Source organism: Solanum tuberosum, unplaced genomic scaffold (assembly GCF_000226075.1).
Source record: "Solanum tuberosum cultivar DM 1-3 516 R44 unplaced genomic scaffold, SolTub_3.0 scf00387, whole genome shotgun sequence".
NCBI classification, from domain to species: Eukaryota; Viridiplantae; Streptophyta; class Magnoliopsida; order Solanales; family Solanaceae; genus Solanum; species Solanum tuberosum.
Window position 1 is genome coordinate 497,408 of NW_006239312.1, and position 13,008 is coordinate 510,415.

Below are 13,008 nucleotides of genomic sequence, written 5' to 3' on the forward strand. Positions count from 1 at the left end.
TTATCATTTTTCACACTCTGTGGTTCAGTAATTGACCGGAGACTATACCATATAAGGCCTAATCACAACTGAGTCTTTTTTTTCTCTTTATTTAGTAGACCAATTGTTAAAGATGTGAACTTGGTACTATTTTTATGGTTTTATGTGGGGGTTTTCTGTTCTTTTGTTCATTTTGCACTTATAATTTTACTGGTTTTAGTTTTTACATTATGTTTTAATAGTTAGCAATTTCATGAATGATGGAGTTTATGTTGCCATATAAAGTAGTTTGTGATGATATACTCCATAAACTCACTTGTGTTAAATTTTTAATGATAAAATTTATATTGTAAAATTACTTATAAAATTGGGCATTACAACAAATGAAAGACAAATCGTGTTACATATTTTTACTTTTGAATCTAATATGAACATCTCAATTTAAATCTTTATTTTATTTTCTCTCTCTCTTTTTACAGGTATAAAAGGTGAGAATTGAAGCAAGATTGATTGGAAGCTACGTGTCACCAAATTATTGATACTTTGGAAGGAATTTTTACTTATATGTCTTTGTTTAGGAGTAATATTTGGTATATTTTGGTTAGATTTTCTTGTCATTGGACATATTTTACTTTTATTTAAGGAATTTGTAATGAGACATTATTCTTTAGTATAATTTTAGTTATTTTTATTATATGATCATGGGTTAATTTTGAGACAAATATTTTTGTCATTAAATAATTAATTCATCACATCTTGATTATTTTCAGTGACAAAAAATGTATTGTCGTAATACTCTTTTTTGTTGAATATGAATAATTTTTTTAATTATTTTGTGACAATTGTAATTGTCACTACTTATGATAATATTTAGTGACAATATGTCGTTGGTAAAAGCAACACTTGTAGGACAAAATGATAGATTGAATCACAAAATTATTAACCTTTTTTATAATAATAAATTTGTCCCTAATTTATACACTTAAGGACAAAATAATTTTTTGTATTTAAAAAATAGTCATTAGCGACGATATATATTTTTTCAACTACGAAATACATATAACTTTTGAGACAATTGATGTCGTCACTGATTGAACTAAATAATTAGCGACGATATAGTTTTGTCGGTAGTTATAACCTTTTTAGTGACAAAAATACTATTAACTACAAAAAAAAGTTAGACTTTTTACGACAAATAAATTCGTCACAAATGTTTATGCATTTGGGGACGATTTTCTTTTTGTAGTTAATATATTAGTTTTAGCGACGAAACACTAAATCGTCTTTGTATACTTTTAGTGACACGTTTAGTGACGACTAATTGACGAAATTTTTTTCCTCACACAAAATTTTTAGTGACGAAATATGATGACGAAATAATTTGTCCTTGATAATCAAATTTGTTGAAGTATTTGTTACTGCCTAATAACTTATCACATTATTGAATTCATAATAAAATATGATATATGACAGAAGTACTCATTACCCCCCTGAACTTGAAGCTTTTTATACAGTGTACACCTAAACTAAATTTCATTTTAATTACCCCCCCCCCCGAACTTGTTTATTCCTCCGTCGCGTACACCTTTTTCGTCCACCTACTCCTATTGGGACTACACGCGCGCGACAGCTGGCTAAATTGGTGATGTGGATTTCCACCTGGATAAATAATAGCCACCTGGATAAATTAATATTGCAAAAAATAAATTTCTTAAATTTAAAATTCATTGTTTAAAAGTTATTTTTGAATAAGGGCTGATTTTCGCGGAACTCCTTTTTGGATTTGGGTTTTTTCTAGACATGAAGTTGGTCGATTAAATTTCAAATTTGTCTGAAATTCTTACCAAGTAAGTGTTAATTTTTGTTTCCTTTACTTTTTCATTTTACATTTTTACCCCTATTTTTCGTTTAAAATATGTCAATATTAAAGAAAATGAAGATTTTACGTTTTTTTTTATCGCTGTAGCGTTATGATGTGGTAAAAAATCACTTCCTCACGCGCCTAGTAAAGATTGTTGTCAATTTCTACGCCAGGTGGACGAAAAAAGTGTACGCGACGGAGGAATAAACAAGTTCGGGGGGTAATTAAAACGGAATTTAGTTTAGATGTACACCGTATAAAAAGCTTCAAGTTCAGGGGGGTAATGAGTACTTCTGCATATATATATATATATATATATATAGAGAGAGAGAGAGAGAGAGAGAGAGAGGATGTTTGTTAAAACTTACAAGCAAAATTGGCTCATAAATACTTTTTCACTTATCTACGTATTTGATAAACTCTCAAAATCGGTCTACTCTAACTTATAAACACTTTTAATTTGATCAAAACTTTTACGAATTTATCCATAATATTTTTTTATTCTCAAAATATCTTTTTAAAATAAAACCTCTAACTCAAAGGCGTATCTAATGGGGGGTCACCGGGTTCACGTGAACCCATGGTCCCCTCTCGAGATCATACATAGTAGTGTTATATTTTAAAAAAAATATATTGAAATATAGATGTGTGAACCCACACTTGAAGTATCACATAATGCGATTATGACTGGGTGCAACTCTCTCCGCGAGGTTAGAAATTTGAATTTTATATTTAATTTTAGATCTATAATTTTAAAACTTTAACGGTTTTCAGTAGTAAAATTCTAAATGTCGAACCGATCAAATTTACATCATAGATCAATCTTTTTATAACAGTGCTCCCATTATCTCAAAATCTTGGATACGCCTCTGCCCTCTGCTCTAACTTCATATTCCTTCTATGTAAGTCGTTTCTCAGTTTCTTTTAAAGGATACTAATTAAATTTGTATTTTCAAAATGTATTTTAGTTATTATTTTAAATAACACTTAGCTTATCAGCACTTCTTTTTACCAAATACGTCAATTATTTATTATCAATTTCAATATTTTTATTCAAACGCGTACTACTTATTTATAAACTTAATTTCACCACTTAAAACATATCAACTAATCCAAATAAACTCATAAATTAACTAGATTAAAGCTTAGCTATGATATCATGCTTACATGATGCCTATTATTTCTAAGAGTAGTTATAACATTTATAGAAATTTTTGAACTATGAAAGTTACAAATAATGTCACTATGGGAAATATAACAAATTTGCTAATTGTTTGAATTTGATTTCGAATTTGTCATTATTGATAGTGAACTAGCTCAATTTTTCTCCTCAATTGTAGAAAATATAACAAATTTGCTCCTCAAAATTTATAGAATTTCAATAATTTATTTTTATCTATATAAAGTATATTTTATCATTGAGATTTCGAGTACCAATAATTTTTAATCAAAAAGATTACACCTACCTAAAATGATTAAAATAGCTCAATTATATCCAATTGCCTATCATGTTCACCCCCACCCCCAAAAATTAAAATCAAACACAAAATCTAGAAAATCAAATATATTTCTCATAGAATGATAAATAAAATTAGATTTGAATAAAGTTTAGATTGTAGTTTCAATATGTGTTTGCCCGTAATTTTTTGAAACACATTTTACCTTTTTTAAAATAATAATATGAAATTTATATTCATAAGTTTTAAAACTATCAAAAATATCATAATTTCGATACAATATTATCAATTTCATAGTGAACTAGATAATACATTATCCAAAAGTCATCACGTAAATTACAGTCATGTCTACATTACAATAAAGTACAATAAAATTAGTTTCATTGTTTTACATATTAATCAAATGAAAATAACGATTAATTCAATCTTTTGTGAGTTGTTAAATCATTGAACTTGTTTTTTTACTATCAAATGAATGAATAACTTGAGAAAGTTAGGGTTAAGAAGGTAAAACAAAAAAAACTTTTGTTGGCTAAATCATGTTTTTGCAAAATAAATTGTGATTGGATAGTTATAATTACCTCATATTTGAAATAAAATTCAAATCAATGGATAAATTTATTTTATTTTAAATTGTTAAGAATTATTTTTTTCCTCTTTTTTCCTTATAACTTTTACCATTTTTTTTTTTTTAAAAGTTTATAAATTTCACATTTTTGTTCATTTCCTTTTCTTGGAATTTTGTTTGGTGGTTCATGTATATGGTGGAGGAGAGTGTGGAAGACATAAGAAAGAGAGAGAATAGTACAGCTATGAGGTTGCAATCTATTGTCTTTTGTACTGTCTACTAAGAAAAATGTAATGACCTTTTTTTTCGGTTTCAATTTATATGAGATAGTTTTATTCGATATAAAATATCATTTCATTAAAGATAAAATGAACATTTTAAAATTAAATTATTTGCAAATATATAAACGTGTCATCTTTTTGAAAATCGACTGAAAATAAAAGTGGATCATATAAACTGAGACGATTGCACTCCTCTAAAAATATTTTTTTTTCATTTTTTCTCGTTACTTTTCACATATCAAGAAAGAATAGTTCCAGAGTTGATCATTAATTACTTATTTTTCAAATCTTTTTTTAAGATCTAACACTAAACATCAATTTCGAAAACAACTTATCTACCTTTATAAGGTAGTAGTAAAATCTGCGTACACCTTATCATTTTGATATCTTATATAGTAGAATTTCGCTGAATATGTTATTGTTATTGTTGTAATACACTAAACATAGTCCTAATACTAAACATCAATTTCGAAAACAGTCTTTCTACCTCACTGAGGTAATGAAGGAATTTCTCTGGGTCTATTATTATTGTTGTTGTAATACTAAACAACAATTAATATGAACAATGTAGCAAAATAGCCATATTTTTTATTTTTTTATTTTAATGAGTGTGTCAAGTCTAAATATGATAAGTAAAAGTGGAGAATTTGTGGCTTATGTCGCAAGTTCAAGCCCCACACTATGCAAAACGAAGTCTGGTATTTAAGTGGAGAAAGGTAGAGGGACGGATCCATTATCCATCGAGTTTAGAAGACTATGATTGGTCCAAAGGACGGGTCACGAATTTTTTGGTTATCAAAAAAATATGATAAAGTAAAAATAAATGGAAGAAAAAAATATTTAAACCTTTTTAATGCTTAGCTGGAATTAACGAAACACAACTGTCATTATGGTACGGTCCGCAGCGTAACCGCACCTTCTACGTCGCCGTTTTTCCACATAATAATTATTTCTCTTTTTTTTTCTATTTTTTTAATTATTTTTTTAAAAAAATTTCTTCTGGAATTTGCTGTCTTCTCTACCTACCCATCTCGCCACCCCCCACCCCAATAACTTTCGAAAATGACCATTTTGTCCAAAGCTTTTTTTAAAATGACATTTTTGTCCTCTCTTTTAATATTTCATATGAATTTCATCAAAGTGGAATCTCACTTTGTTGGTTCTCTACATAAAAACTTGTGGGGTTAGAAGGGTATCTCAAGTAAATTTACTAAAATACCCTTTTCTTATTAATTATAGAACATTTTTTGTTATAAATGCAACCTACTCAAAAATAAAAGATCATAAATTATAAAATCCTTTTCATAAATTTTGGAATTATTAGCCGATGCATTTATGTTTATTTGAATTATTTTAATTTTGGTCTACCTTATTTATTTGGATTTGTTAGATCACCTACAAGGGAATACATTCATTATAATGAGGTATGTATTAATTAATTAAATGAATTAAACATAGTAAAATGGTCAAATAAGGTTTAAATGAGAAAAGTAATTACGACCTGTTTCATATATATTAATAATAAAATAAAATTATAAATATATATGTGTTTCTTAAATTCATTAATATCTCAAGTGAGTGACGTAATGCTATGAGTAAATAATGATTAAATATATTAAGTAATAAATTTTAAAATGAACTCCATTAATTTATTACGAAAAATATCATTTTTATTTAACTTAAATGGATAAAAAATCTAAAGTAAAATGGTCAAATAAGAATTGAGTGAGAAAACTAAGCAAAGAATTATTTCACATATTAATAAAATAGGATTATAAATGTATATGGTTTCTTAAATTCATATAAGTGACGTGATGCTATACGTAAATCATGATTAAATATATAAAGTAATATTTTTTTTTAATGAATTCATTACAAAAAAAACTCATCTTTATTTACACTATGAATAAAAATCTAAAGTAAAATGGTCAAGTAAGATTTCAATGAGAAAAATAATCAAAGACTAATTTCACATATTAATAAAATAAAATTGTAAATATATGTGCTTCTTAAATTCATACATATCTAAAGTAAGTGACGTAATGCTACACGTAAATCATGATTAAATATATTAAATTATAGCTTTTTTATGTATTTAATTAATTCATTACGAAAATACTCATCTTTATTTACGCTTAAATGAATACAAAATCATAAATAAAATAGTCAAATAAGGTTTAAATGAAAAAACTAATCAAAGACTTATTCCACATATAAAACAGAATTATAAATGTATATGTATTTCTTAAATTCATAAATCTCTCAAGTAAATTCCTCAAAATAAAAACAAAAAATATAAGTAAATTCCTCAAAATTATATTTTAAAAAATCATAAAAACTTTAAAAGATCTATACAACATATAAAAAAACAACTTAAAAATTCAAAAAAAAAGTAGTATAAAGTAATTATTATTATAAAATCCTAAACATAAATGTAAACATACTATTAATTATTTCAGAAGTTTAAATTTAATTAAATTAAAGTCCGAATCAAACAAGTCAAAATAGTAGTCCACTATTGAGCAAAAGAAAAAAACAAGTCTCTATTAAACTAGTCAAATTTTATAATGAACCAAAATTACTTTTTATAAATTAAGGTTAATCCCAATTAACTGTATTATTAAAAACAGTCAAACTTAAATGGCAATAACCGTAAATATTCATCAATTTAATGTCCTATTTTCTCACAAAATTCCAAAATCTGTTAAATGTTTTTTCTCATTTTTCAAAAACAATAAAAAAAAATTAATACATCAAGGGCAAAATAGTCTTTTTCATTTCTAATATAAATAGCAGACCTTCGCTTTCACAAATAACACACTCTCTTAGTACAAAAAAGCGCAACACCACCGCCCTTTCTCTCTCTAAAATATTACCGGTCGTCGCCGGAGAAAATATCCGTCGAAGTCGCCGGCGATAACTCTCACCGGGAAACAATCTCTCTTACAATTTCACTTTTATCAAACTTCCATATTTCAATAGACAGACGTCATACTGTTACCGGCGGCAGTGGAGCAACGCCGGAGGAGAAGGAGGAGGAAGTAAGTTTCATTTCCAGTTCTAGTTTCAACTAATTTAATACGGCATCATTCACGGTGGTTGATTACCGGAAAGTACGCCGTGTTTTTAGTTTTTTCTTTTTTTAGAACAGTGAGCTTATCGGGAAAAGCAAACGGCGACGTTTAATGACTCAGGGAACATTAAATGACGTTGTTTTAGTGATATAATCAGCGAAGGTTTATTAAAAGGAGGGAGTTTTAAAACGGGGTTTTGTTTAAAAAACGGTGTCGTTTTTAAGAAAAATGGTTTGACTGATTCATTCTCGAAACGGGAGAAAGAAGAAAAGCAGAGGAAGGGAACGGTGTCGTATGGGGAGGCTAGGAGTTGGGTTAGCGGTGGGTTGTGCTATGGCGGCGTGTATTGTAGCAGCAGCTATGGTGGGTAAGAGGGTAAGCAAGAGGAGGAAATGGTTGAAAATGGTGAAAGTTTTGGAAGAACTGGAAGAGTCATGTGATACTACTGTTTTTAGATTAAAGCAAGTAGTTGATGCTATGGCTGTTGAAATGCATGCTGGACTTGCTTCTGAAGGAGGGAGTAAACTCAAGATGTTGCTTACATATGTTGATAAACTCCCAAATGGGTATGTATGCAATCACACTCTTGCATTTAAGTTATTACTAATACTAGCAACTTTTAGTTCCATGTCATGTTTTTCTTTTTCTCTTGCCTCATTTGAGCTTGATTGCTTATCTGTTACGTTTCTGAAAATTCATGTGAATGTTTATGTAGGTATATATATGAATGCTTATCTCACTTGTTATCAGATGAATATAGAATACCATGTTCCTGTTTTTTTTTCTTTATGATTGTTTTGTTTTCTTTTGCTAATTCGTTTGTTCATGCCTTTGCTCATTGTGTATTGCTAGGGGTGATGTAAGCAAAGCATTGGTAGGTTGTTTTTTTTGGGGGGAGGGGGTGGGAGTGGGAGGTTACAAGTTCTTTTCCTTGAAAGGAGAGAGGGTTTGTGTGAAAGATTGTGCTTTTGTGTTATATGGTGGTAGATTTTTTGTCTTTATGGTTGATTAGGGGTGTTTGTGTTTGGCTTTTTTTTTTTTTTTGGATGTATTATGTGTTTAGGGTCGTGAAGTACGGGGAACAATGCAATGTACTCTTACTTTGTTCAACTACTTTGATCACGGAGAGAATTTGGGTTACTAGCAAATGTTTCTTTACTTTCTCTCTAATGGGATTTCATGACTTTTTCTTTAGATTTTTGATTGCTTTTTAGTTATACACGGAAACACTTTCAAGTAGTTACTTTGTTAAATTTTGAGAAAGCTTCATGATTTAGAAAGTAAAAAAGAAATTGAGAATGACTTCTTTGTTTTTGAGTAGTCTGAAATGGACATTACTTGGTTCCAGATGTGCAGTTGCCAGTTTATTGCATGCCTTTTGTTAACCAGGGTGGCTACCAAGATAGATATGTCAAGCACCAGTCTGGTTGATAAGTTCTGTTGTAACGCTAAGTCAAAATTCTGCTGTTATGCAGAATTTAGAATAATATGACTAATCTTAAGTATCTAATGAATCTATTCATCATGTTGTTGTTCACTGTAAAAAAATCTGTATCACAAGCATCAATAGGTTCGCCATAAAGATATTGATATCATTTTGCGTACCTCTGATTCTCCAAAGAATTTTTGATTAGATGAAAGGTAGTATTAGATCAGATTCTTTTTGATCAATCATAATAGTCGATACATAACATCCTTGAATGCTACAGTAACTGATTCGACCTTAACATGCGCCTCCTGCTTGTTTTTTTTCTTGTCTAGTTTCTTTGATTGCATGTGCACTCGTTTGGTTATTTCATGCATGTGTTGGCTCTTATCATATATAATGAAAATCAGGCATTGGATTCTTACCGAATCATCGTCCGGTTTTGTTGGACATAACTTTTATCGTTCTTATTTTTATTCCTTTGGTGTTAACATATAGGAGGAGATGTATTTTTAAAAGTTGACAATGCAGTACTAGAGAAAGATTTACTTATCTTCTCCTAAAAAGAGACTTTATAATGGTTTTTCTTGAAGATCAAATGCACATAAAAAGAATGAGGCTTTTCTGGTTGAATGTCTCTTGAGTTAATGAAACACAGGAGAATTCCTCGCTCTGTGTTGCAGTTTTAATTCTGGCTGACAGGTGGCTACTTTGTTAGTTATCTCTAATGATCATATTTTTGTTATTTGATAACTAATTTTGGGCTTATGATTTTAGGAGTGAGGAGGGAACATATTATGCTCTGGACCTTGGTGGTACAAACTTTAGAGTTTTGAGAGTCCACTTAGGAGACCAAAGGTCTGCTATTCTTGGACAAGATATTGAACGCCAACCCATTCCGCAACACCTAATGACAAGCACAAGCGAGGTAGCTGAGTTTGTGTTTCTAATTTTTTTATTATCTTCCTGCAAACAACAATTTTTTTATTTGATTTGTTAGAGATCAACAGTCTTTACCCTTTTTTGTTATGTGTAGGATCTCTTTGATTTCATTGCTTCATCGCTAAAGGACTTCATTGAAAAGGAGGGTAATGACTTAGAACAGACTTCACCTAGGAGGAGAGAACTTGGTTTCACATTTTCATTTCCTGTGAAGCAATCTTCCGTCTCATCTGGCATTTTGATGAAATGGACAAAAGGATTTGCAATTGAAGATACGGTTAGTTAACGAGAGGCTTTGCTCTTATATTCTATGTAGTTCAAAGTTTGTAAATGTCTATGACTTACCTTTTATGAATAAAGTCGTAATTATCGGTCTTGCGGGGTGTGACACTTACCTTTTCAGTGCATGCATGTCGATATTTCGGTAGGAAATTTAGTACTGCTTGTGTTACTTGAACTGTATTATATGACCATGCAAAGCTAACAGCTTGAAGAAGCTGTCTATTTCTTTCGAGTCGTCTCAGTATTTCCTTTATATTACAAGTGAGAAATAGTTATCAGTGATGTGAATGTGGTACGGATTTATGAACCTCATATACATGCCCTTGTTTTTAAGGTCATTGCTACGGAATTGTCAATTTACAATATACCTTTGGATTGTCAATTTACAATATAACTTTTTTTCTGTTCTCATGTTTCTTTATTTGTAGATTGGGAGAGATGTTTCTGAATGTCTGCAACTAGCACTCTCCAGGAAAGGTCTAGATGTGCGGGTTGCAGCACTGGTGAGCACTTCCCTCTTCCAGATTCTTGCTTCTGCCCAACTTCTGCTTAGACATATATCCTTGCTCATGTCTGTGAGACTTACTTTTGGATTCTTGCTATCTTCCACTAGGCTCATGTTACATGGTTTAAGGCCCCTCTGTTTTTACTTTAGGTGTTACTCAGAGCTGTATGATATGAGATTTTAACCTTTAAGCCATGTATTTCTCCACATAATAGGATAGTTATTTGTAGACATTATTTCAGTGAAGCTGTACAATAGACGTCCTAACACTTCTTTCTTGATCTCTGTAGAACATTAAAACAAAGAAAATGGGCATATATAGAAATGATTTTTTTTCTACTATCATATCTTGCCTTCTTTGAATGTTCAGTCCAGGAAATCATTATTTTATCACTAGTTTATAAATGTCTTCCCTTGTGTATAAGTTGGAGAATTACTGTGGTTAATATTTTTCTCCTTCGTCTTACATAGTATTTTCCTTCAAATTTTAATCGAAACTTGATTAGTTTTAGCTCTTGTGCAATGGGTATTAAAGTTTATTGTTGCTGCATTATGCCCCAGATAAATGATACTGTGGGAACTCTAGCTCTTGGACATTATAATGATGAAGACACAGTTGCTGCGGTTATAATTGGGACTGGCACTAATGCATGCTATTTGGAGCGGGCAGATGCAATTATTAAGTGTCAAGGTCTTCTAACAACATCTGGAAGCATGGTAATATTTACTTGCATATGTTCACATTTTTTTAGGCTTAGTTCTTTTTATAAAAGTTTGCTTACATGTTTTCCTACTTTCTGTAAATTAGGTGGTCAATATGGAATGGGGAAACTTTTGGTCATCTCATTTACCAAGAACCTCATATGATATCGACTTGGATGTTGCTAGCCCAAACCCAAATGATCAGGTAAAGTTTTTATTTCTTGCAAACCCTGGTGTATTTTATATGACTTGACGCACTTCAAGCATCATATTTGTGGATTATGCTGCAGGGCTTTGAGAAAATGATATCAGGAATGTATTTGGGAGACATTGTCCGGAGAGTGCTCCTTAGAATGTCTAAGCAATCAGATGATTTTGGACCTTCATCTTCAAAATTAGCAATTCCTTTCGTCTTGAGGTGCAACATGTTTTCTTCTCACTTTTTCGATGAATATTTCTATGTGATGTATGGAATTTAGTACTTATTAGTTTAACTGGAAATAATGACAGAACACCGTTGATGGCTGCTATGCATGAGGATGATTCACCTGACTTGAGTGAAGTAGCCAAAATCCTAGAAGAAGTTCTGGAGGTATACCCTTTTTATCTTCCTATCCTACACTTACTTAAATGATTGTGGCATATGATATTTGTCCACTTCTTGTTAAATACTACTTGCCGTGTTGCTTGCTTTCTTACTTCTGGTTCTTGGGCCCCTCGACTTTCAGTTACCCGATGTGCCAGTGAAAGTCCGGAAGCTTGTAGTGAAGGTATGTGATGTCATTACTCGAAGGGCTGCTAGACTAGCAGCTGCTGGTATCGTAGGAATCTTGAAGAAGATTGGTCGAGATGGGAGTGGGGGCATAGCCAGTGGAAAGTTCAGGAGTAATAGGCCAAGTCGGATGAGAAGAACAGTTGTGGCTATCGAGGGTGGTTTATACACAAGTTACACCACATTCAGAGAATACCTGAATGAAGCAATGGCGGAAATTTTAGGGGAAGAAGTTTCCCCTTACGTCGTTCTTAGGGTCATGGAAGATGGATCAGGCACTGGAGCAGCTCTTGTTGCTGCTGCAAATTCACCCCCTGAGGCAGCGGCGGATACAGTACAGCTGCAGTGAATAGAAGCAAATACTAATATATATATATATATATACATATATATATCTATACACAGCTTTGTAAATTGTAGAAAAATATCTCAATCCATCAAAATGTAAAAGGGAGGTTGTGTATATGTGTCATATATGTCAAAATATGATATATTATATATAGTCTAGGATATCCCCATTGCTGTCTTAGAATGATATTGGCCCATTGCAAGTTGAAGAAAATTAATGGTATTGTTGATTTCATGAAGTGTTTACCCCATTTCTTTATTTTGTGTATGTAAATACATGATCTTTTGAAATGTTCTCATTTAATTATTTATTCATTTATTTTATGTCTTAAACACAACTATTTCTTTTACACTTGTATTATTTTATGCTTTCATTTGTTCGATGATCTCTTATGCTCACTTACAATTTGAATCGAAAAAAATGTTTGCTTTTGAAAGAAGTTATATATTAGGTTGGACCAAGTATAAATTTCATCTGTTCGATGATCTCTTATGCTCACTTACAATTTGAATCGAAAAAATTGTTTGCTTTTGAAAGAAGTTATATATTAGGTTGGACCAAGTATAAACATTAATGGAAAGGAGGCATTTGGCATGCAAGCTTTTCCATAAAGCTTATAAAGTAGAGGGATTCTTTAAGGAGAAGTTGACCATTTGTCTTTTTGTCGGCTTGTTTTACTTTATGATATTAATTGATATGTTCGCGCTTCACATGTTTATACTTCTTGTTAATTTTGTTGATATAGAACTAGAAGAATTATAATATGAAACTTAAATATATAATGTAAAGACATATGAAAAAGTAATAAAA

At 30.7% G+C, this 13,008-nt stretch overlaps 1 protein-coding gene across 1 annotated transcript; it reads left to right on the forward strand.

Annotated features, from left to right (window-relative positions):
- Nucleotides 1-6,976: 6,976 nt before the first annotated feature.
- Nucleotides 6,977-12,436, forward strand: LOC102580689 (hexokinase-3-like). The gene is made up of 9 exons (XM_006362258.2): nt 6,977-7,786; nt 9,424-9,574; nt 9,683-9,865; nt 10,299-10,373; nt 10,937-11,092; nt 11,184-11,282; nt 11,368-11,495; nt 11,588-11,669; nt 11,806-12,436. The coding sequence occupies exons 1-9, from the start codon at nt 7,515-7,517 to the stop codon at nt 12,196-12,198; spliced, it is 1,539 nt and encodes a 512-aa protein (XP_006362320.1). The 5' UTR covers nt 6,977-7,514; the 3' UTR covers nt 12,199-12,436.
- The last annotated feature ends 572 nt before the right edge of the window (nt 12,437-13,008 follow it).